General features: G+C 41.8%; 1 protein-coding gene across 7 annotated transcripts in view; it reads right to left on the bottom strand.

The window, feature by feature from the left end:
• Window positions 1-24,981, bottom strand: part of LOC142402912 (soluble lamin-associated protein of 75 kDa-like) — an 87,939-nt gene that overhangs the window by 9,680 nt on the left and 53,278 nt on the right. For 2 of the 7 annotated variants that reach the window (XM_075488860.1, XM_075488859.1), the window contains exons 1-7: window positions 19,312-19,521; window positions 10,723-10,860; window positions 9,123-9,222; window positions 6,883-6,968; window positions 5,482-5,653; window positions 1,593-1,772; window positions 10-138 (exon numbers count right to left, since the gene is read on the bottom strand). In XM_075488860.1, coding sequence (XP_075344975.1) covers window positions 10-138; window positions 1,593-1,772; window positions 5,482-5,653; window positions 6,883-6,968; window positions 9,123-9,222; window positions 10,723-10,860; window positions 19,312-19,359 — 853 coding nt within the window. In that variant the 5' untranslated portion in view covers window positions 19,360-19,521. Of the gene's footprint in view, window positions 1-9; window positions 139-1,592; window positions 1,773-5,481; window positions 5,654-6,882; window positions 6,969-9,122; window positions 9,223-10,722; window positions 10,861-17,859; window positions 17,881-19,311; window positions 19,523-22,172; window positions 22,298-24,981 lie in introns of those variants that run through there. The other 5 variants (XM_075488862.1, XM_075488864.1, XM_075488863.1 and 2 more) reach the window with 5 other exon arrangements.

A 24,981-nucleotide genomic window follows, 5' to 3' on the forward strand; every position in this document is an offset into this window, starting at 1 on the left:
CATCCATACCTGCAATTCTGAGCTTTTCCCTTTGCAATACAGTAGCAATAGGTGTTCTCTGGAACCAATGTCCTGCTCCCTCCACTTGCCACAAAAGATCATGATCCCCAGGGTACTTCTCAAAATAGTGCTTACAAGCTGAACAAACATAAGAAAAAACACACTACTATATATACTATATACTCGTCTGTACCTCAGTTTTTAAAGTTTATCTGAAATCAAATTCATTTGCAATCTTCCATCATACACATAAACCACCACAGAAAGAACTGTTCAACAAAACAGTCCACTCTGAAATAAACATAATATTGCTTTACCCTACCTAGTCATCCTTCTCAATAAATCCTTTCTTCAGGTTTAAGCACTTTCCATTATTATCTTAAACTGCAAACAAAGAGAGATGCAATTTTTTTTCTTCTTCTCTAAGCACCCACTTTGGAGTTTTACAACTTCACTGGTCACTGTCCCTGCCAATCACAAGACCCAACCAAGATGGAAAGGCTCTTAGAGAGAGGATATAGTCAAGTGATTTTTATCACCTCGTGTTATTATAGGCACTTGGGAAAAGCACTCTTTGGGATCACGAACACATTGCCATTGCATGGTTTATCATCCACTCACTGTTCACTTTTGGAATGTTTTCTTCTCTGCTGTCCCTCCACCTCTTTCCTCTCAATACACATACTAAACATCCATGTGGAGAGGAATGTTTTGACATTATTCTGTAGTAGCTACCAGGAAAACTACCAATTTTCAACTGATTCACTACTGATGCATAATCTCAATGGACAAGATCCCTGCCGTATCATTCCTTGGCCAGGGAAATGGATTAGTCATTAAATTCTGCTCAAGACAGTTTGCTGGTTGAAGCCTAACAAACCAGGTCTAGACAGATCCAACAGCAGACAGTGGTACTTGGCAAAGCAGAAAGTTTCCAGTGCCTAGAGTAAGAAGGCCAGATGAAAATGTTAATAGAAGGAAGCCTGACAGATGGCCCGAGAGCAGGCTTTGAGAAACTGGACAAAGGAAATGCTTCTTGCCTGAACACTGTCCCAAGCAACATCGTTTCCAAAATGTGCGTCATTTCCTAGCTGACATAACCCTCTTGGATTGTTAATGGAAGAGCCATAAGCGTTTCCTTGTACATTAGAACTGTGCTTTCTTATACCCAAGTTAAAACATAGCCTAGTATGTCCACTTGACCAGAAGTTCTGAGAAAGCATGAATTAAATGACCTTGTGAGGCTTAGGAGTGAGCAAGAAAAAGGTGCTACAAAGAAGATATACGTTAGGAGATCATACACAGAAACACCTCAGCCCACTCTGGAGGCTTGGGGGGGAATATAGCGGTAAACTGCACAGTAGCAGAAAGCCAGAGATCAAATAATCTAACCTCACACAGAGGATTAAAATCTAATCAGGAAATACTTCACCATCTTCAACAAATCAGGATTTTTAACCTTCACTGAAGAACAAGACATTTAATACAAAAACTGAGGATGCAGCCACAAACATGGAGCTTGAACAACAGCACTCATTTGGACATGTAAAGAAAGCACAAAGAAGATCAGAAGAATAAATCAAAGAGCTTGCCTATGTACATGAAGGATGACAGTGGATATCGTAGGCCAAGAGTGTCTTCAGTAAAGGAATCCACAAAGTCTTCCAACATGATTAGCCCAAAGTCTTTCCCACGATGTTTCTTTCTTATAAACATTGTGTCTAGCACTGGCAGCTGATAACTCTGAGTAAGAGAAGAGCTACAAATACTTCCTGAAATAATAGGGGGGGGGGAAATCCATCAGTACTTCAGCATTGCATTGACATGTTGCCGCATGGATTTTAGCATATTAAAATAAAAACCTTTATAATTTATACAAATTATATCAAAACATATAATAAGTCATATAAAAAGTTATATTAAAGTTATAAAAATAATTTATAATATTAATTAAAAATAAATAATTGCTATCAGACATTTATTGGCTCTTTGGGAAGGCTTCATAATGTTGCCAAGATATATCATAGATTAATGTTAGAAAGAGTCTGCTAAAGCAGTCCAGTAGTACCAGAAAAGAATAGCAGAGATAGAGAGGAAAGGCTCACTCTGAAATCTCACTATACAATTCCATAGGAAAACCATACTAAAAATGAAGCTGAAAAAGGGAGGAGAGGAAAGGAGACAATAAAATTCTTGAATTGCACTTTTATGTAGATTATATAACTCCTCAGGACAAATATGAAGACTACAATTCAGCTCTTGTTCAAGGACTGAAACAATAATTCAAATTTTTTAAATGAAACCACAAAAAAATTCTAGGATGCTTTACACTGAAATTCTCCCATAAATAATACATTATCCATAATTAAATGAAAATTAAACAGACTGTCACAACACATATGTGCTTCAGCATCAGAGGATTCAAAGGGTAGCTATGGACTCAGTGGTGACAAAGTGATGCCATATAATGGCATTAAGATAGCATGTCAACTATCCAATCCATTTTCAGGCCCTCATTTTGCCAGTCAGTGTGAATAATGTAAAAAAAAAAAAAAAAAAAAAAAGCCACCAAAACCTTTCCTCTAACAAGGCCAAAGAGAAGCATACAGTCGGCTATACAACATCGTTTGTCTTCGCAACCATGTACTTTTGAGACCAATGAACATACTTATCTTCATTTTTCAAGCAAAGAAAATGTGGGCAGAGAGGTTACATTACTTGGGTACCCTTTGGGATACCAGTCAAGCTCCACCACTCTTTCCTAACCATCTGTATCCAGAGCTGTCTTTCTCCACATGGGCTACTCATTTGGAGAATACATCACACAATCAAACATGGGTGAAATATTGATAATGCCTTCAGCGTTTGCTAACTCAGGACAAGTAAATGGGAAAGCATCATGAAAACTATAACAAATGAGCATGAGTATAGCAAAACTTCAGTGCCACATAAACAAGCGTCCCCATTCCAGACTAAAAATAGAACCACTACTCTAATTTCCAGCTTTATAAGGCCACAAAAAAACCCCACTGCAATGCAAATAATACTTGATTTCGTTGCCGGGGAAGGTTATGGAGCAGATCATCTTGAGTGCCATCGCACAGCACGTACAGGACAACCAGGTCATCAGGCCCAGTCAGCATGGGTTTATGAAAGGCAGGTCCTGCTTGACTAACCTGATCTCCTTCTATGACAAGGTGAAACGCTTAGTGGATGAGGGAAAGGCTGTGGATGTTGTCTGCCAAGACTTTAGTAAAGCCTTTGACACTGTTTCCCACAGCATTCTCCTGGAGAAACTGGCTGCTCATGGCTTGGACAGGTATACTCTTCGCTGGGTAAAGAACTGGCTGGATGGCCGGGCCCAAAGAGTGGTGGTGAATGGAGTTAAATCCAGTTGGCGGCCAGTCACAAGCGGTGTTCCCCAGGGCTCTGTGTTGGGGCCAGTTCTGTTTAATATCTTTATCAATGATCTGGACGAAGGGATCGAGTGCACCCTCAGTAAGTTTGCAGATGACACCAAGTTGTGCGGGAGTGTTGATCTGCTTGAGGGTAGGAAGGCTCTACAGAGGGACCTGGACAGGCTGGATTGATGGGCCGAGGCCAATTGTATGAGGTTTAACAAGGCCAAGTGCAAGGTCCTGCACTTGGGCCACAGCAACCCCATGCAACGCTACAGGCTTGGGGAAGAGTGGCTGGAAAGCTGCCTGGAGGAAAAGGACCTGGGGGTGTTGGTCGACAGCCACCTGAATATGAGCCAGCAGTGTGCCCAGGTGGCCAAGAAAGCCAATGGCATCCTGGCTTGTATCAAAAATAGCATGGCCAGCAGGACTAGGGAAGTGATTGCCCCCCTATACTCAGCACTGGTGAGGCCACACCTCGAATACTGTGTTCACTTTTGGGCCCCTCACTACAAGAAGGACATTGAGGTGCTGGAGCGTGTCCAGAGAAGGGCAACGAAGCTGGTGAAGGGTCTAGAGCACAAGTCTTATGAGGAGTGGCTGAGGGAACTGGGGTTGTTTAGCCTGGAGAAAAGGAGGCTGAGGGGAGACCTTATCACTCTCTACAACTACCTGAAAGGAGGTTGTAGCGAGGTGGGTGTCAGTCTCTTCTCCCAAATAACAAGCCACAGGACAAGAGGAAATGGCCTCAAGTTGTGCCAGGGGAGGTTTAGATTGGATATTAGGAAAAATTTATTCACCAAAAGGGTTGTTAAGCATTGGAACAGGCTGCCCAGGGAAGTGGTTGAGTCACCATCCCTGGAGGTATTTAAAAGACATGTAGATGTGGTGCTTAGGGACATGGTTTAGTGGTGGATTTGGTAGTGTTAGGTTTATGGTTGGACTTGATGATATTAAAGGTCTTTTCCCACCTAAATGATTCTATGATTGTGACCACCATGCTACAACTTTTTTTTTTTTACAATAAAAATAATACTGAGAATTATATAAATTATGCAACGCATCATTTCTTTAAAAGAAAAATCCACAAAAAGCTAATAATCAGAACAAATTAGCTGGTTGCTTTCCTATCTTGATTGCCAGACCAGAATAGGTCAGTGATCCAGACAGTTTAACTACTGTATTTTTAACAGTTTGCAAAGGCATATATGTATGTCAGATGGAGGAAGTCTCCAGGGAGCCTCCAGTACCATCATTAATCCTGAATTCATTAACCCCCTCTAGAGATAAAACAAAAATGACAGATTGCTTCTTCTTGATCCAAAAGTTGATATTCTACAAAGTGCTATCAACGTGCTAAACAGCCTACTCAAATACCAAATTTTATTCAGCAAAAATAGAAAACCACAAATAAGCCCAAAATAACTAAAGGGAAATTATAACATTTTAGAAAAACAACAGAAAATCTGTACCATTAATGACATAGACCTGCTAGCTAAACTGTAATCTCTGAGGGAATGCATGTGTGGAAGGAAAGGGAATCTCTCTTTTTGTTACCACCAAGTGTAGCTGAATCTTGTGCCTGTGAGCAAAGTTTCTATGTTGTAATGCTATAAAATGTTTACGTGATAATGACATCCGATTCTACAATCATTTCAGATAAACAGGAGCTCTGCATTCTGGAGCTAGGTCAAAAAAAAAAACAAAACCAAACCCAAAACACAAACCAAAACCAAAAACCAAGCATAGCCCAATCTAACAGTAAACAATTGTTCTACAGGAAAAAAAAAAAAAAAAAAAAAAAAAAAACCAAAAACAAAGAAAAAAGCTTTCGGGTATATCTCATTTCTACAATTTTAAATCTATTTTGTAGAATATGAAGAAAACTAAAAACTTTCTTAGATTACTAAAGGACATAAGCATTTAAGCCAGAAATTTTAACTGACTTCTTATGAATTCAAGAAAACACCAACTCACTAGGCCTGCAAGGCTTGTAAAGTCTACTAAACAATATTCTTCAAATAAGCTCCCTATCTCCCCCCTTCTACCCCACCTCAAATCCCACAATACACAAGTGTTTTACCTGTAGGTTTAACAGAATAGAACCCAATAGCCTCTCCTTTTTTCCACATGATCTTAGCATAGTCATTGCTAGCATGACAGAGAAATGGGACCTCATTTCTTTCTATTTCTTGTTTCCGATAGATAATTCGATTCAGAACATAGAGAACCACCCTCTCTCCAACAGAGTTCACCTAAGGAAACACAGAAAAACATTTTATAAGAGTGGTCAGTTCAGTTGATACTCACACATCAGAGGCCTTTTTTTTCCCAAAGTTGCCAGCTAACACAGCTGCAGACAGAGTCAAGAGAAGCTGTAACTGCTAAAGCAGGATGAAGCTCTGGGGTTTGTTTGAGGCCTAGGAGACGCTCTGAAGCCATAGCAACAGGTTAAGTATAAAACACTACCACAGACAGAGGATATTTCACAACTTCAATGTCACTCCCAATCCAATAGGTAAAAAGCTGAGAGAAGTGCTGGGAGTGGGGTAGTGGGGGGAATGTTTTGATTTTAACTCAAACTATTTTTGGATTTAAGAAATATTCACCACATACAATAGCAGTATGCCAGCCTCAGATTTCTCAGGCTAGCAGGTAACTGGAGTCCTACAAAGAAGAAACTATGAGCCTCACGGGGTAGCAGGACTTGGCACACTCAATCACTGCTGATAGAGTGGCAAGACAACAGGACATGATGCAGTGGAAGAACTAGTTACAACAGTTTCTGTGGCATGAAACAAATAATTCAATATCCTCTTCTCTGTTCTGCAGGGTTCCTTTTACATATGAAATTTAAGTTCACCACTATCCTACCCACTGTGAAGGAAGAATAAAGAAACCATGTTCCCCTCCCAATGCCCAAAGTCTCAGCTACCCTACCTGTAAAAGATTCAGCTTTCCTGATTTACTCATCATCCTACCATTATGAAGCACAGGGAAAACAAGGCTACATGCCAAATTCACTAGAGTAAATTTAAATACAAATTATTGCCACTGCAGGCCACCAGCTCCAACTTGCCTCTATCAAACAGGTTCCTTTCAATATTTTTAGCTTACTAGTCTCCTGATAAGACTGATAGGTACTGCTATGATAGAATGCACCACTCTACTAAGACGTTTCAATACAATCAGACATACTATGTTCTAAAGAGTAAGGAAAAAAACTCTTCTTAACATTATTAACATCTAAATAGCTTGCATATGAAGCTACTGTACAAGAGTACCTCTTTCTCTAGACAATATCTTCACAACCCTTCCCCCAGTACCCGTTTCCTCTATTCCCATTGACCTTGCTTTTGACATGAGACAGCTAACATTTCTGAATGAAATGAACATGTAACATCTCACACACTAGCCATTTGCATTACTTGCCATTATCTTGAAGGATAAGAATGATTGCTAGGTGAATGTTAGAGCACTTTACCTGCTGAAGCCCCTCTCTAGAAGGGACAGATGTTCTCACAATGTCATCAATTGACCACCACTGGCCAGCAAGATACAGGGCTACAGCTTGAAAGAAACAAGGGGGGGAAAAAAAAAAAAAGTTAGTGATTCTTACCATTCCAAAAAGAAACATATTCATTAAAGCTGCTAAACAATTAGGAATAACACTGTAGTAACCAAGTTCAGCATCTTCTAGTTGGCACTATATTAATGCAGCTCTTACTACCTTAGCACAACATATGTGGTGCTATGCACCCACCCCCCCATATGCAACACTGTATTGGGTTTGTGTGACAAGGTTTTGGTAGCAGGGGGGTTACATGGGTGGCTTCTGTGAGAAGCTGCTAGAAGCTTCCCCCATGTCCAACAGAGCCAATGCCAGCCGGCTCCAAGATGGACCTGCCACTGGCCAAAGCTGAGCCAATCAGTGACGGTGGTAGGGCCTCTGTAATAACATATTTAAGAAGGGGGGAAAAAAAACTGCACAACACCAGCAGCAGCCAGAGAGAGGAGTGAGAATATGCAAGAGAAACAACTATGCAGGCACCAAGGTCAGTGAAGAAGGACGGGGAGGAGGTGCTCCAGGCACCAGAGCAGAGATTCCCCTGCAGCCCCATGGTGAAGACCATGGGGAGGCAGGCTGTCCCCCTGCAGCCCCATGGTGAAGACCATGGGGAGGCAGGCTGTCCCCCTGCAGCCCGTGGAAGACCCCAGGCTGGAGCAGGTGGATGCCTGAAGGAGGCTGTGACCCCATGGAGAGCCCATGCTGGAGCAGGCTCCTGGCAGGACCTGTGACCCCATGGAGAGAGGAGCCCATGCTGGAACAGGTCTTCTGACAGGACTTGTGACCCCGTGGGGGACCCACACTGGAGCAGTTCATTCCTGAAGGACTGCACCCCATGGAAAGGACCCATGCTGGAGCAGTCCCACGGGAGACAGTCCTCCGCAGAGGGACCGCACACTGGAGCGGGGGAAGAACGTGAGGAGAAAGGAGTGGCAGAGACGACGTGTGATGAACTGACTGCAACCCCCATTCCCTGTCCCCTTGCGCCGCTCAGGGGAAGGAGGGTAGAGAAATCGGGAGTGAAGTTGAGCCCAGGAAGAAGGGAAGGGTGGGGGGAAGGTGTTTTAAGATTTGGTTTTATTTCTCATTATCCTTCTCTCACTTTTGATTGGCAATAAATTAAATTAATTTCCCCCAGTCAAGTCTGTTTTTTACTGGTGATGGTAATTGGTGAGTGATCTCCCTGTCCTTATCTCAACCCACAAGCCTTTCATAGTATTTTTCTCCCCCTGTCCAGCTGAGGAGGGGGAGTGATAGAGCAGCTTTGGTGGGCACCTGGCATCCAGCCAAGGTCAACCCACCACAAACACTCCCTGGTCCGAAACTTGTTTGAAAACTGAGAGCAACAAAACAAAATGCAGATTTTTGTGCAGCATGACATACAGGAACTGTGTCACTGTGCTCTAACATCTCCTTCCACTAAAAACTGGGCCTGCCAAGAAGAGTCTCATTCATACATGTATTTTATTTTTGGGTTGATAATAGATATTGATATTGAAACTGTGCAAGTTTTAGGGAGCCAGATGAATGTAAAAGGGCTGATGGCCATGTGATTAGCAATCAGGAAGAATTTGATCCACAGGCATTTGTGGCAAACGTAGCAATCATATACATGGCATTATATGGAAAGAGAAGGAAACATGAAGGACTGGAAAGGAAGGGAGAAAGGGAGAAAAAAACCCAAAGAAAACAGTGAGATATCACCTTGGCCAGAGCTATGTTAGGACCTGAAGGTAAAGACAAATTTACGCTTGATGCTGATCAATCACTACTAATGAAGAGCATCTAAATTCATGGGCAAATAAATAGATTCTACGAATGCTCAATAAATTCCTTTTGGAGAGGTGAGGTGTACATAAAACGATCAAGAGACATGTTGTACTTGGATTCAGATGAGCACCATGTTATTTTGCTACATATCTTCTGAATTCAGTGGGTCCAGTTCTACTCTGATTAGCAAGCAAAGTTTTATCACTTGTGTATATGAATCCACAACAAGAAGAATAGTATGAGAACAAGAAGGCAGCGAACAACAAATGCAAAAGTGGCAAAGTTATGAGCTACACTAGCATGGAATAAGCAAGGGCCTGGTTACATGTATTTGTCACAGAAAAAGAAACCGAACACACACAGAGATTAGAATCTTAAAATGAAACCTGTGAGCAAGTCCTCTGGCGCAAACAAAGCAAGAACTTTGTGTGTCTGCTCTCCACCATAAAGAGGAACGAAGCCCACAGTTGACAAGTTAACAGGAATCTGAAACAAGAATGTACAATACTTCAATAGACTCTTGCTAATACAACATTAGCAAAATATACAGAGAAAGTTTAGCAGGGTAAGCAAGACTAATGTTGAAAACCGAGTGCTTAACTGTAAAAGACAAGTATCAGACCTTGGCCCTTATTTTAGATGTTTTCTTCCTAAAGACAGACTACATTAGAGAGAGCTCTGACTCTCAAGCTCTGGCAGATTTAGCTACAGCAATTTATACTGTTACAGCTCTCTGCTGTCAGCAGTTTGCATTTACGTGCACAACTGAAGTAAGGTGTGCAAAGAGCCAGCAGTATGATCACTTCAACTGCTCCAGCTATGCAAGCTGTCAAAGCTGACAGAAGAACAAGGCAGGCAGGCAGGCACAGAAACAAACTGGCACAGCAAAACTGCTGTTTGTTAACATGAGCCCTAACATTGCAAGCTGGGAAGGTTGGATTCAAAAGGGTTTTCTTCCCTTAAATTGCACACATTTTAGAAATTCCAAATTTGTCTGCTTGACTTTCCCTCAGGAACAATGTGAGAAGGGTCAAATCAATCCACCTTTCAGGAGTTGAGGACCTTTGTGAAAATGCATTTTGATATTTAAATTCACACATTTTCAGTATATAATTAATGCATAAAAACTATACAGGCATTAATGGTGTGGTAAGTAGACTTGCTTACCCAATTTACGAAGATTATTATATGCTATACCACAAACGATGATGTTAATACAGACAAATATTTAGGTATACAGCACCTGCAGAAATGCAGGAAAGTACTCAAGACTCTGCTTCTGTCAAGGAATCTGCAGCACTGACCTTTTGTTCCCACAGAGAATCCTCTCAGCTCACTTATTTTTCATTAAAGTTACACACCATTGCTTTTATTGGTACTAGTTCTATTGGAAATGCTCATCTAGACAGAACCAACATTGACTAACTTATCATTCAAGGGATAAGTGTTTAAAACATGAAGTGTCACAGCCAGCCTCTACTAGAACTCCCAACAACAGCAGAGAATATTTCAGATAAAAATAAAAGAATCACTTCTAAAATTGGTGAAACTTGCTGATCAAGAATTGAACCCAACCATGAAGATCACTGAAGGACTGAGATACAAAGAGAGCCAGTTAGCTTCAGTAAATCATGAACCCTTTAGTTATGATGATAGATTTTTGTGACTATGTGAGTTAGTGTTTTTAGGAAAGAGTTTGACTCATCAGTTGAGATTTTAAGGGTTGTTTTTTTTTAAAAAAAAAAAATTACTTAATGCATACAGATCCATTGCCTAGAAGCAGCAAATAGTCACTGACGCCCAAATTTAAACCCAATTACAGAATGAAAAAAAAGTAGAGCTTAACACACAAACAGGAATTTGGAAAATATAAAAGCTTTGCTAAAATAATGATGCAATTCAATAGTTATGGACTGGATATTTTAAATATTTTAAATCTACAAGTATATAAAGAAAACTGGGACTAAGGTATTTGCTGGTTCTTACTTTGCCATGGTCTGGCAGGGACAAGAATTCAGGACAATTTGGATCCCCACACCGAAGGTCAGACAAGTAGTCCTCTGCAGAGCTCTCCAAGTCCTCATGACTGTAGCTTTTCAACATATCCACAGGGAATGCCATCATCTTGAGAAATAAGCAACATTATTACTGCAGGTAGTTTGAGAGATATGATGCACAGTTTATCACATATTCCTACTAAACATGTAACCAAGACTGTTGAACTCTAGAGCCCTCTATGTCCAAGCCAGAAAGGAGAAATGCTCCAGGCATTTAATTAGGATGGTGCCTATTAACACCCAGTCTGTAAAATGATACATGAACCCAATCTGTGTTTATAAGCAGAAAAGGAAGGGTTTAGCCCATAAATGCCCCTAGACCCAAACGTGGCAGATTTCCAAATCACAACCCCCCTGTTTGCAGCACATTTACAATAGGCCACGTGCTGCCTTGAGGTGGCAGGCTCAGTTATCTCCCTCCCAGCTGATGTTTTTGAAGCCACAGATTAAGCAAATAAAAAGTAAGCAGCCCAAAAGATAGGAAGGAGAAGTTCATTTATTTTGGAGACTTTGCATTGAAATCCATCTCTGAAGAAACAGAAGTGTTCAGAACTTCTCTCTACAACTGGCCAGTTAGTGTGCCTACCAGCTGGTTGTTTCCAAAAGCATTTCAACTGTGAACAGGAGATGCTACAAGCTCGTTAAAAACAAGAGCCCACAACAGACTAAAGAGACACTTTAAGGAAGTGACAAGACAAAAACTAAAGCACTGAAGACCAACCATAATGGCAATAGCTCCTTGAAAGCTCTTTGATTCAAATTCTCCTTGTCAAAGCAGTGTCAAGTTAAGATGAACAAGAGCTCCTGGAATCCACTGAGTGCTCTTCAGCTAAGGCTCTTCCAGGTCTATAGAACTATACACAGATACAGACCCCTCAGCCCCTTTCAAGCTACAGCCCAAACTCTCATAAGCATGAGCTACCACGAGTTCATGAGTTCAATCTGTTCTGGAGGAACACTGGGATCTCTTTAGATTGGAAAAGTCCCATTCCGATCTACAGCAGAGCATAAGAGTAGTCTAACAGTTCAAAATGCAAGCATCTTCATTTTGAAAGGCAAAGTAACCTAGCAAAGACAAATCAAATGGCTGCCAACAGTAATAAATTAATACATTTCCTTCATAAAAAACACACCTGGTTTGTCAGTGTCTTTAAAAAATTAAAAATACAGATGGCTCCACATCTAGGCAGTCTCTTGAGTAATGCATGAGAGAGAAAATAGCTTTTCAGTTTTCCTTGACAAGAGCATTACACATTTTTCTCCACAGAGGCAGCAGGAACAGCACAGGTCTCTGCCATGCAGTCCACCATGCCCCTTTTTTGTTGCTCTAAGCCTCCATGTGTTGCACAACTGTAAAACTGTCAGGTCAAATCCTTGTCACGCTGCAGGACTGTGCTCTGCTCATGAAGTACCACTCCAATTGGTTAGCTAACAATCAGGCTGTCTGAGCACACGTAACATAGCCTTAAGCAACCAAGCTCATCATGACCATTTGTACAAAAAACATGTTAGAAGTGTGTGTGTTTGGAGGAGGGAAATTAAATTATTTTTTTTTTTTAAATGAGGCAAATTATGCTTTTCATGTTTTAACTGAAAGAAAATAAATCTTACACTCTTCATAACCATATCATTTCACATAATAGGATTAAAGATTGTATGTAATAAACTCACATGAGCAACAGTTGCTTTAATGTGGAATTGTATCACTTTACCCCTTCTCAACATTATGCAAACTACTATGCAAGAAATGGAACATCCTTTTTTAGGAACAGCTGCAGCACCAGAAGATAACAGAGATCAATTCAAGGAACACCAACAAAACCCACATTTAACAGGATGAGTGAACACATTCCTGTGCAACTGAGGCAGTTCCTTATTCACAAAATCTTTATTACCATAAGCATTAAGACAGAAAAAAAATATTTTTTTTTTAAACAGAGAATAAATGGGCAATGTTGGAAATTGATTTAATTATAAATTATAGCTGCAACCCCTATTTCATCTTAGAAGTGCATGAAGGAGATATGCACGATCCATGCAGCTTCCAGGCCACACGAGGATTTCAGGCTCTCAGAATCAAGAGATCTGGTCGCCCCCCTGCAGACCTTCAATACCGAGTGCCATGAAATAACAGAAAGATAAGAAGCCAAAAGCTATATTGTTTCTTACAGCATGTCACAGGGCTTAAGCACAGCTTGGGGTGCCTTTATCTTAGGGGAACTGAAGCCTAAGTGGTTAGGCTGCCAGCCAAGGATTTAGAGGCATCAGGATGAATTTCCAGCTCTAGCACAGACTGTTGAGGAAATTACACCACCTGCCAGGAATTATGCCACCATCAACACCCTTGGCCCATGTTGAGGAAATTATGCCACTGTCAACAGGGCTCAGCCCTAGGTTCCTGCTCGAAGACGACGACTTGCCAATCCGCTGAGTAAATAAGTGGTTTATTTATCCGACATGCAGAGCAGCTCGAGCTGGGTGCCTCCGAAGAGGGACTCCGAACAAAGAAATCCCTGGGCAATTATACCCTTACAATCCAAGTTCCCCACTCCTCACGTGACAGTTCAGACCAATAGTAATATTAGGGTCTGGGGTCTTCCCATTCTTTATTGGGTCCCTTAATTGTCTCTAGGCAGGCTGTTTCTTCTCTTATCTCTAAGGTTGCTGCATCAGCTGATGATTGTAGTGGCCTTCCTTGGTTCCTTATCTTCCAGCTCGAACCAGCTCTGGGGCCTTCTTTTACTTAAGTAGGTAAAAGTTCAGCATATCTGGGTGAAAGTTCACAGCTTGCAGCCTAAGGCTTCAGCAAATTTAGCTACTAACGCTAAGCAAGTTCTATATAAGTAGTATACCAAATCGCACAACACAGACATGTTACTTGATCTGCTTGAACTCCTCATCTATAAAATGGGAATAATCATTACCTCAGAGAGACCAGTATGAGAAATACTTTACCGAGATCATGAGATACTCAAACACAAATTGTATCAAAACTTTACAAGTACTGGAAATAGACAATTACTTACACAGCAAGACTTAATTGCACAGCTCATTTTCCTTTAAAAATCACAATCCACCAAGGACCTTTCAACATAACTGGCACAGATAAACATGCATGGTATAACAAATACGTGCAAAACTAAATAAACAGCTACATAGCAGGTGATCAATCTTCAGATTTAAATTTGTGTTTAAAAATAAATAAAAATAAATGTAAGTAGTTTTCATTAAAATTTGAAGTTAAGAGAACAGACACCAGGGTGCTCAAGCTATGACCTGCAGAACATTTCTGCTAAACCAGGACAACTAATCCAGCCCCAGCCCTCAGGACATACACAGCGGGTCCAGTCCTGTGATGAAGTACTGGCCTACTCTGACAAAAAGTAAACCGTAGTAGTGCCTGACCCGAGATTTAATCTATTTAAACAAGTGCTGAAATACTAGATCACAGAACTCCTCAAGGACTGCCATGCATTTCTTATGAATCATCATGCACCTTGAACCAAGTTCTATGTTAAAATTACAATCCTGCCATGATCTCCCAGACTACCTACACTTGGGGTAGCATTGCAACAAGAGACTTAAATTACAAACTAAGTATATATCTCCATATATACCCTAGCTGCTGATGTTACAGAGAAAACCAAGCCACAGGACTATGGAAGTCCCAAGCTACGCTCCAGAAACAGATGTGATGATACGCTGAACCAGCAATCATATTCTCAATCAGAGCAGCGGGAACATAATTTCTGTTTTGCTCTGTTAGTTTTCCACCTTGCAACATCCAGTTGCTGGTTTGGTGAAAACTGTGAAACCACATAAAAGTTGGAAGAAAAATAATTTTTTTTAAAAAAGTAGTATTTTTCACTTTCTAGCTTCAACTAAGCTTCAACATGACACCTGCCACTTCTAAAATTGTGAAAATGTGAAGTTCTACTAACACTAATTTATTAACAGCTAACTTACATAAGTGTTTCTTTGCTTAGACTACCAGCTGTCATATACACAAAACATTCTCATTGCTTTTGTTTCTTCTTTATTCAACATCAAATACTTTAAATGGGAGGATGGGGTGTGTGTTTTTAGATGTATTGTGCATTTGAACTTTTTTCTTGTTTCTATCCAAATACAGTCTGAAGCAAATAAGTTAAAAAGTTGTTTATCCTTTTATAATATAAAAATAAGTGAATTTTAAACTTATGCTAAGATAATTAGTCATTTAAATACTTATAGAGAATACCTATCTGGTTTATTATGAGTCTTGTAGTTTGAAATACATAGAGAAAACCTGTCTCATAATTAACAACTTAAATCATTATTGTAAAAAATCTTATGCTTTATAAATATCCCCATCTCTTTTAAAACTATTTATTTTAATTTGCAATGTAATGTATGTAGACTGAGGGAAGAGGAAGACATTTTAGAAAAGGGAAGTTGTTTTTTTAAACAATAGAGTATATATCAAGATTTCTCAAAAACCATACAGGCTTGAAGCAGCAATAATACAGTATTTGATCTGTGACATTTAATAGACAACTCAAACCCTCCCCACTCAAATAACTACATATTTAAGAGTAGGCTTTCTTGGGGTTTAATTCAAAAAGCTTGGTTTTGTATATTCCTAAGTAGGCTTCAAACCATTATCTACACCATACCACTAAGACATATAAATACTATTTCCTGCAGTGTGGCTTTTGTTCGCATTTTTAGAGAATATAGACACATCAATCTTAAATACAAGTTCTTGCCAACTCAGATAAATTTGCTCTGGTTTAGGGTTTTGTTATTTCCTAAAAGGAAAAAGAAACCCCTCCCCTTTTTTTTTTAAATAGGAATATAAACCCCCAAATAACATCTACTCATACCCTATAAAATCCCAAACAGAAAGTTCTTAAGGAAACACAGGACAGTGGTCTAGAAATTGTTGTCAACATCCACCAAGAGCTCTGGATTAATACGCCAACCACATTATCCATAAACTGCTTGAAGCAGCTTAGGCAGCTCTGGTTTTCTATCAGAGACACAAATCAAAGCTGTTGGTTTGAATGCAAGTAAACAAACAAAAATAAACAAGCCTTTCGATTTATTAGTTAGCCACCACGATTTATTTTCATTTACTTGTATAACACAGAATTATGACATCTACATAAAGCATCCAACTCTCCAGTCCTGGTATAAAACACAACTTCAGTGGAGATCAGCAAATATTATGGTTGAAAGGTCTATGTGACTAGGTTCAACCAGTCTCTTGTGGAATGAAACATGAATAAGGAAAGGAGTAGTCTTCCCTATTTAAAAAAAAAAAAAAAAGTATTTGCACATGATTTCTTTTCAATTTGAAAAAAAAAACCAAACAAAGTTTAAATAAAGTATATTAATTTCATTAATACAAAATACAGTCTTAAAAAAGCATTTAAAAGTTCATTTCTACAGCATAATGGGTTTGCATGGCAAGGTTTTGGTAGTGAGTGGGGTACAGGGGTGGCTTCTGTGAGAAGATGCCAGAAGAGCTCCAAGATGGACCCACTGCTGGCCAAAGCTGAGCCAATCAGTGACGGTGGTAGGGCCTCTGTGATAACATATTTAAGAAGGGGGGGGGGAACCTGCGGGCAGAACAGCAGCTGGAGAGAGGAGTGAGAATATGCGAGAGAAACAACTATGCAGGCACCAAGGTCAGTGAAGGAGGACGGGGAGGAGGTGCTCCAGGCACCAGAGCAGAGATTCCCCTGTAGCCCCATGGTGAAGACCATGGGGAGGCAGGCTGTCCCCCTGCAGCCCATGGAGGACCACGGTGGAGCAGATATCCACCTGCAGCCCGTGGAAGACCCCAGGCTGGAGCAGGTGGATGCCTGAAGGAGGCTGTGACCCCATGGAGAGCCCATGCTGGAGCAGGCTCCTGGCAGGACCTGTGAACCTGTGGAGAGAGGAGCCCATGCTGGAGCAGGTTTGCTGGCAGGACTTGTGACCACATGGGGGACCCACACAGGAACAGCCCGTTCCTGAAGGACTGCACCCCATGGAAAGGACCCATGCTGGAGCAGTTCATGAAGAACTGCAGCCCATGGGAAGGCCTCACGTTGGAGAAGTTCATGGAGGACTGTCTCCTGTGGGAGGGACCCCATGCTGGAGCAGGGGAAGAGTGTAAGGAGGAAGGAGTGGCAGAGACAACATGTGATGAACTGACCACAACCCCCATTCCCTGTCCCCCTGTGCTGCTCAGGGGGAGGAGGTAGAGAAGTTGGGAGTGAAGTTGAGCCTGGGAAGAAGGGAGGGGTGGGGGGAAGGTGTTTTAAGATTTGGTTTTATTTCTCATTATCCTACTCTGATTTGATTGGTAATAAATTAAATTGATTTCCCCAAGTTGAGTCTGTTTTGCCCATGACAGTAATCACCGAGTGATCTCTCCCTGTCCTTATCCTGACCCACGAGCCTTTTGTTATATTTTTCTCTCTCCTGTCCAGTTGAGGGGGGGAAGTGATAGAGTGGGGCTTGGTAGGCACCTGGCATCCAGCCAGGGTTAACCCACCACAGTCCTTTTGGCACCCAACAATGGTAGTTCTAAAAGATTAAACCGCCACCAAAATGTACTAACACAAAACTCTATACTCTTAATAAAAGTATAAGCAACAACATTAAAAGAGTGCTTTTAATTAAATAGCAGTTAAATTTGCAGAAAACATGATCCCTTAACAACTACAAAATTCTATGGCTTTAATGAAAACAGGACAGAAATCTTACCAGTTATCAAAACTGAGGTGGCAGAGTAGTATTAAGAAAATATATTATGCAACATCACTCTCAAACCCACCTTAGGTAGGTAAGGTCCTTAAGTGTATGCCTGATTAAGCACCTGTGTAACACCACTGGTGTTTTGCTCAAGTGATTAAAATTAGGCATTTGATTAGGTAGCCTATTTAAGTTCTTCAGTATACAAACTACTAACCTGTTATTTACATTTTCCTACACAGTCTCATGCTTTAATAAGATTATAATTTGGTTTCTTGAAGAGCAGGGGAATCTCTGCTCTGGTGCCTGGAGCACCTCTTCCCCCTCCTTCTTCACTGACCTTGGTGTCTGCAGAGTTGTTTCTCTCACACATTCTCACTCCTCTCTCCCAGCTGCTGTTGCTCAGCAGTTTTTTCCCCTTCTTAAATATGTTATCACAGAGGCACTACCACCGTCACTGATTGGCTCAGCCTTGACTAGCAGTGAGTCTGTCTTGGAGCCAGCTGGCACTGGCTCTATTGGACGTGGGGGATGCTTCTAGCAGCTTCTCACAGAAGCCACCCCTGTAGGCCCCCCCCCCCCCCAAAAAAACCTTGCCACACAAATCCAATACACAGGGAAAGCAGATAAACAACAGATCCCTGCCAGTCAGCCCTAAAACTTTGTTGCAGACCAGCAAGCACACAGAATTGTTTCAGAGCCTGACTATATGGCCCTACGGCCCATTTACCATAGCTTGAGGATCAGAATCTGGAAGTCAGCACTACAGTAAGTATAACATATTTGGAGCAGTAAGAATTTAAACCTTACTGTAGATTAAGAATTGCATTTTTTTCCAGAAAGGGAATAGGCAGATATCTCCAACCATTATTACAATTATCCTCAGATGACAGATGGTTAAAAATATGGCATTGAATAAGAGCGAATTCTGAATTTTACCTGCTATTTGCACTCAATGTTCTACAGTAGCAAATTCTTTCAGCTGCATGCAGCTGAAAGCTTGACAGCACAAAACAAAATAATGAACTTCACGGGCAATGCAGTTTGTGGACTTATCAAAACTGGATGGGATCAAAGAACACCAGGAGAGCTAGGGACACAGATAACTAGAAAGACAAGGTAAAGAAAGTTCTTTCTTAAGAGAAAGATAGGGTGAAAGTCAGATGACAAGAATACCATAGACATTAGGAACGATGTTCAAAGCAAGTAATCGGGGCTTTCAGCTACCATGCTTGGGCCACAGACATGATGAGGAAGTCATTACCGAGCGTCAGTCTGAGCCCAGTCATTTTGTGAAGAGATATTTCAAGCTACCATCCCAGGTGACGGATACCATTCTCACAAATACAATGGTAGGTACAAGCATTTTCATATATCCATGCAAAACAGCACCAATGCTTCCTCACCTTTACAAAGGCCACACAGACTATCCTAACTCCAATCCAGCTCACAGCTGGATTCAGTAGTGAATGTTTGTCTTCCTCATCCCATCTTCAGAAGGATGGAAAAAAGGCACATATGAACTACTAGAACTAGAAATAAACCATCCTCTGAAAAATAAGCATTCAAGAAACGCAAATTCAAACCTAACATCAATATGACTAAGAAGCTAGCAAAGAGTCAGGCATCTCGTAGGCTGTTCCAGCTAGAAGAAAAAAAAAAAAGTAACAAGGTCTGGTATTTCTTGTTTATGTAGAAGTCCTGTTCCCAGAACAAAGGAAGAATAAAACATCAAAAGAATATTTAATTGCTCAGAGCCCTCAAGAATCTCTTCAGACATCAATTGACTTACATCTCTTTTCTCTAAGTATTCCAATGGGACCACACAAACAGGCAGCATCTCAGGGCACACAGTCTTCCCCAAAATGAATCACTTCTCCCTGCTGTCTATACCTATTGCCATCAAAACCAGTATTTAGCAAACTCCTCAGCAGACAGAGCACATTCCTGAGCAGCTCTGTGTTTGCCTTTGCTTTCAGCAGTCTCATACTTGCAGATGGTTCGTTTTTGTTCCCCACAATTGTCTGGGTATAACCACTGCTGTTTTAGTTCAACCTATCACAGCTTCATTATAAAACACATTCATTAACATGCATTCACTGGCTATCAGTGAACATGTTACCACAGAACTGAAGTTCTACATCTGAGAACATTAGCAAGAATGTCTCTAATAGCAGAAAGGAATTCACATACAACCTCCTCCCTGGTGTCATCCTGTTCTTATCCCCATCATCAACCATCCTGACATCCATCCAAGAACTTACATGCTTCTGTGAATACACTGCATTTCCCCTGCTTCACACTGTAATACATGTTTGTGCACTTCAAACTTCTAAGCTATACCTCTTACTACCCAGGCTATCCTGTCCTGGACGTACTTGAATTTTTGAAAAAAATACCTTAAAAGCTTCAATAACTTATTTTCTCTAAAAATACAGATGTTACTTGCTTGTTAGGGGTGGGTTTAGAACAAAGATAAGCAAGTTAATCATACCTCTGAACGTATCACCATACCATACTGTATAAATTACTGGAACAGTATCAGCACTGCTAACTCATGATATTAATCCTAAATTAGCGTTCAGCTTTAAGCCTCAGTTGCAGGAATCAGGTTGTTACCTCCTGCTTCTTCAGAAAACTCATTTCCGCAGCTTCAGAGTAAAGGTTGACAGCATAAACTCTCAATGCTGCAGTATTAAAAGAAATAAAATACTCCAACATTTTAAAATCCTTTAAGTTGTCTGTGCTGCACTGTAATAACATTTACATTGTTACTGTTAACATCCCCAACTATTTTGTTATTATCAACTCACAAATCATTCAAATTCCCCAAAATGATGAGTTTTCCTGGTTAATTCTACAACAGCTGTGACAAATGCTATTCAAGCTAGAAAGCCTTTAGCAGGATTTGCTACCTGCAAAAGAGCTAGATAAAAGATTGGTCTTCTAGCAATACATTTGCTAACCTAAACACATTTCACATTTTTACATCTGATGTATGAGAAGTATAAAATCAGTTATGGTTAATGCAGCATTCCATACCATTCGAAGTTTATCGATATTCAGTGCTTGGAAAAGGCCAGCGCAGCAGCAGGCTCACAACCACCACTATGCTAGAACTTCTGAACAAGGTGTATTCTTCTAGCACTGCCTCAGAGGCTACTGATTCAACAAGAAACCACACCTTTACCAATTATTCTTCCTCTTCAGCGATTCCACAGAATTAAAGAAACCTATTTAACCACCCTTACTTTACATGTTTTGATGAAGCCTAGAAGAAAGGGTATCGGTGAATTCAATTCACCCTAGCCCATAAACAAGCTCTAACCATAAGCAGAAGAGAGAAATGCTGCCACTGTGAATACACAGGTCCCCTGTTCTACAGTAATAATAAAATCATAGGATAGTATTTTACTACAAAAATAAAGTACAGGACCAAGAGAGGAACAACCCATATTTGAAAACAAATAAAAAAATCTAAAATGATATTTTTGAATAGCTGTACTACAAACAGTTCAGTACACAACTCAGACAAATCCATCTTGCTAGATCTGCAACTCAAGAAATCATTTAAGTATATATAGATATATCATTTAGAACATTGGTAGATTTTTTTCCAGTTAACTTTGAAAACAAAGAAAGAGATATGTTAGTCCTGACTATTCTCACTAATTTTAGTGAGATTTTAGGGAAGATTTAAGCAGGATAGCAATGCTACATCAATGGATATCTTAGGCAAAATGCTTCCCCATGTTTTAAGAGGGAAGAATAAACCCTACCTCAAAATAAAATTTTAAAAAACTCACACACCATATAGGAAAACAGGAGAGTGTGTATGTGAGACTGTATGTGTCCACATGTATTTTCACACACATGCACACACAGAGCCATCTTTTGTGGAAGGCACCTATTGCAGCACTGCAATTTTTATTTTCATATATATGCATAAAGATATATGTATGTATAATAGATTTTATATATGCGTGTGGCTATAATACGTAAATTGCAATGCTACAATAGATGCCTCCACAAAAGATGACTGGCCCTACCCAACACGGAGTAGCCTGGGCCAAAACGTGGCCGTTTTCCTGAAAACTCACACAAAACTTGGCACCATGCAAGCCCCAGCCCGCACCCCACGGCGCCCGGGCTCCGCGCCGGGCAGAGGCCAGGCGAGGCGAGGGACGGCGGGCCCAGCCGAGGGGAGGCCGGGCCAGGCTGCCCCCACCGCCCGCCCGAGCCCTGACAGAGCCGCATCTGCCCCCCTCCGCGGCCTCAGCGGCCCCCACGACGGCGGGCTCGGCGCGGCCACGCCAGCCTGCCCGGCGCTGCAATGGCCGCGGAGGGCGACGGAGGCCGGGCGATGCCTCCAGGAAGGGAGCGCGGCACCTGCGGGAGGTGGCACCAGGGCCTGCCGCGGCGGCGGGCGCGGACGAGGGGCCACGGGGCAGCGGCCGCTCCGACCCGCCCACCTGTCTCCCGGTGGACAGCGCGCCCACCGGCGCGGCGGGCCGGACCTGCCTCCATTACCCCGGCCGCAGCAGGCGGCCACCGAGTCCTTCCACTCGCCTAGCCAGGCCCGGCTGGGCTGGGCTGCACAGAGAAGCGGGACGCCCCAGTAGGTTACCCCTCACATCCCTGCCGCCGCCTCACCTCAGCCGGCCAGGCAGCCTCCCGCGGCGGCAGGAGGAGGAGGAGGAGGCCGGGCTCCCTGGTAGCGTTCACGGCGCTCTCCGGCTCACCTCTAGCTTCCCCTAGTCCTGCTGCCCGGCGCCTGATATCATCTCCCCCGGCAGCCTCCCCTTCCGCCCCTCGCTGCTGACGCACTCCCGCTGCTACACCTCGAGCCGCCGCTGCTCGCCCCGCGCCCCCCGACATGGCGGCTGCCGGGGTCCCCGCGCCATCCCCCCACCACCATGGCGGCTCCTGTGGTACCACAGCCGTCGGCGGCAGTGGTGGTACCCGTGCCCCCCACCATGGCAGCAGCGGTGGTGCTACCTGCGCCATCGCCTGCCATGGCGGCAGCCCTGGTATCTGTTCCATGGTCAGTCTCAGTGGCAGTGGTAGTACTGTTGTCTCACAAACGGAGTTCGTTACCCAGTGTGCAACACCCAATACGCACACAGAGCTGAGATATCAGTTTATTCCAAGTTTTGCACAAGATCGAGTGCTAGGTGGTAACTCCACAAAGCTAGCACACCGATTGTTCAAACAGGTACAATATTTATACAGTTTACTTATACATATGCATAAGCGATTACATAAAACAGTTTCTTATTGGTCTACATTTCCGTACCTTACTCTTAAAGCCACAGTACTACTTTAATGTTCTACGCATACTCAGAGGTGAGGGGTCTCTGCTTGGTCCGGGGTCTCCGGCTCAAGGGGTGTGATTTTTAGTATTATAATGAGGATAGTTCGCACAAGGGTGCTTCTTATCACCCTTCTACTAATGAAGTCAGATTGTTGTAACAATGTCTCACCCAGCTCACATATTTCTTCAGGATGTGTTTCACTCCCAAGGACAATAATTCTTTCCACATTCCAGTATGAATCCCCCTTATCAGCTTTATGTATGCCTCGGCCTTCCACCAGCTCTAGTGTACTTCTCACATCTGAATCTTCCCACATATCTGTTTAATACTGAATACATAGCTGTATAATACTGAATTTTAATTTACTACATTTAATTGACTACAATCCCCTCCTTTGAGACTATCTAAGAATATAATTTTTTTTAGATAAGTCTCACTTTCTCCTCCGGTTGCTTAGCTAATGCTAAGGAACATCTGCAGGTGCATTGTAGTAACACATATAGACATACAAAGATGCTCAGTGCAATCAGTATTATGCCCAGCAACTTCTTTACCCATGGTCTTAAATCAGGGAACCAAGAGGTCAGCCATCTCCAGGTTGGATGACTCTCCTGGTTCCCCCCTGACGATGTGTAGAAGTATCATTAAGCGTAAGAGGGGTATCATTCTCTCTACTTCCTTCACTTTTCACCTGAAAGAATTCAGTGTATTTACAGAGATATGTTAACAATATTATTGTTCCCAATAATACAAGAAAATACAGAAGTAATTCCCTTTGGACACAATCTATATGGGTCATGGATTTCTCTTGATGTCCACTCTTCCGGTGGAGAGGTTTTCACTCGCATGTAGTGAATCCAAGAATCTATTCCTTTTACTTTAATAGCTGTGGGGGTAATTAGTAACACCAAATATGGTCCCTTCCAGCGTTCTTTCAGAGGTTCATCTTTCCAGGTTCAGACGTAGACTTGGTCTCCTGGTTGAAAGATATGTACTGGAGTGTCTAGTGGAACAGGTGTTCTCTCATTCAGGTACCTGTGAAGGGAAGACAAAGTACACCCCAACGACAGCAGATATTCAGTCAGTGTTTGGTCTCCACTGACATGCATTTGATCACTCATTCCTGTTAACTTATTTACAGGATACGGTTTACCATACAGAATTTCAAAAAGACTAATACCTTCCCTAACTCTGGGTGTAATTTGTACTCTCATTAATGCTATGGGTAGGATATCTACCCATTTCATTTGGGTTTCCTGACACACTTTTGAAATCTGTCTTTTTAGAGTTTGGTTCATCTGCTCTACTTTCCTGCTGGATTGCGGTCTCCAAGGGGTACGTAAATTCCAATCAAAGCGTAAAAACTTAGCAACTTCCTGTACAATCTTAGCAATAAAATGGGGCCTGTTATCTGAGGCCATTCCTTCAGGGATACCAAATCTTGGGATTATTTCTTTTAACAGTACTCTGACTACCTCTCTAGCTTTGTTGGTTCGGCATGGGAAAGCTTCTGGCCATCCAGAAAAGGTATCTACCAATACCAGTAAGTATTTAAAGTGATTACTCCTAGGTAATTCAGAGAAATCTATTTGCCAGTACTCCCCTGGAGTTTGTCCCCTTTTAACCTGTCCCGGAGGAGGTCTTTTCTGTATCTTTAGATTGTTTGAGACAATAGCATCAGCCAGTTTTTGCATTCTTGGTCCTATGTCTGATGTCTGCTATTACTGCATCTGCTCCCATATGGGTTTCTTGATGAGTTCTTTTTATTAATTCTCTCATTAGTGAGGCAGTGACTATTATTTGCCCATCATCAGTTGTCCACCATCCATCCTGGGTTTTGGTACAGTTTAGAAGTTTTGCTAATTGATTGTCTTTTCTGAATATATTGGAGGATCCAGTAAAATTCTTCTTACATCGTGGAGGAGCTATTTGGCATATAGCTTCCTTCCACTCTAGTCCCAGTTTTCTTTCACCCTGTGAAACTTCAAAACCCAGGTATTTCACAGTTGTTTGTACAATTTGGGCTTTCTTTCGTGGTACCCTGTACCCAGCCAGTCCCAGGAAATTTAACAGATCAATAGTGGCTCCTCTGCATTCTTGTTCTGAGGTGGTCCCTATTAGTATAACAGAAGGATGCTCACCTTGCC

The sequence above is a fragment of the Mycteria americana genome, assembly GCF_035582795.1.
Source record: "Mycteria americana isolate JAX WOST 10 ecotype Jacksonville Zoo and Gardens chromosome Z unlocalized genomic scaffold, USCA_MyAme_1.0 Scaffold_18, whole genome shotgun sequence".
NCBI classification, from domain to species: domain Eukaryota; kingdom Metazoa; phylum Chordata; class Aves; order Ciconiiformes; family Ciconiidae; genus Mycteria; species Mycteria americana.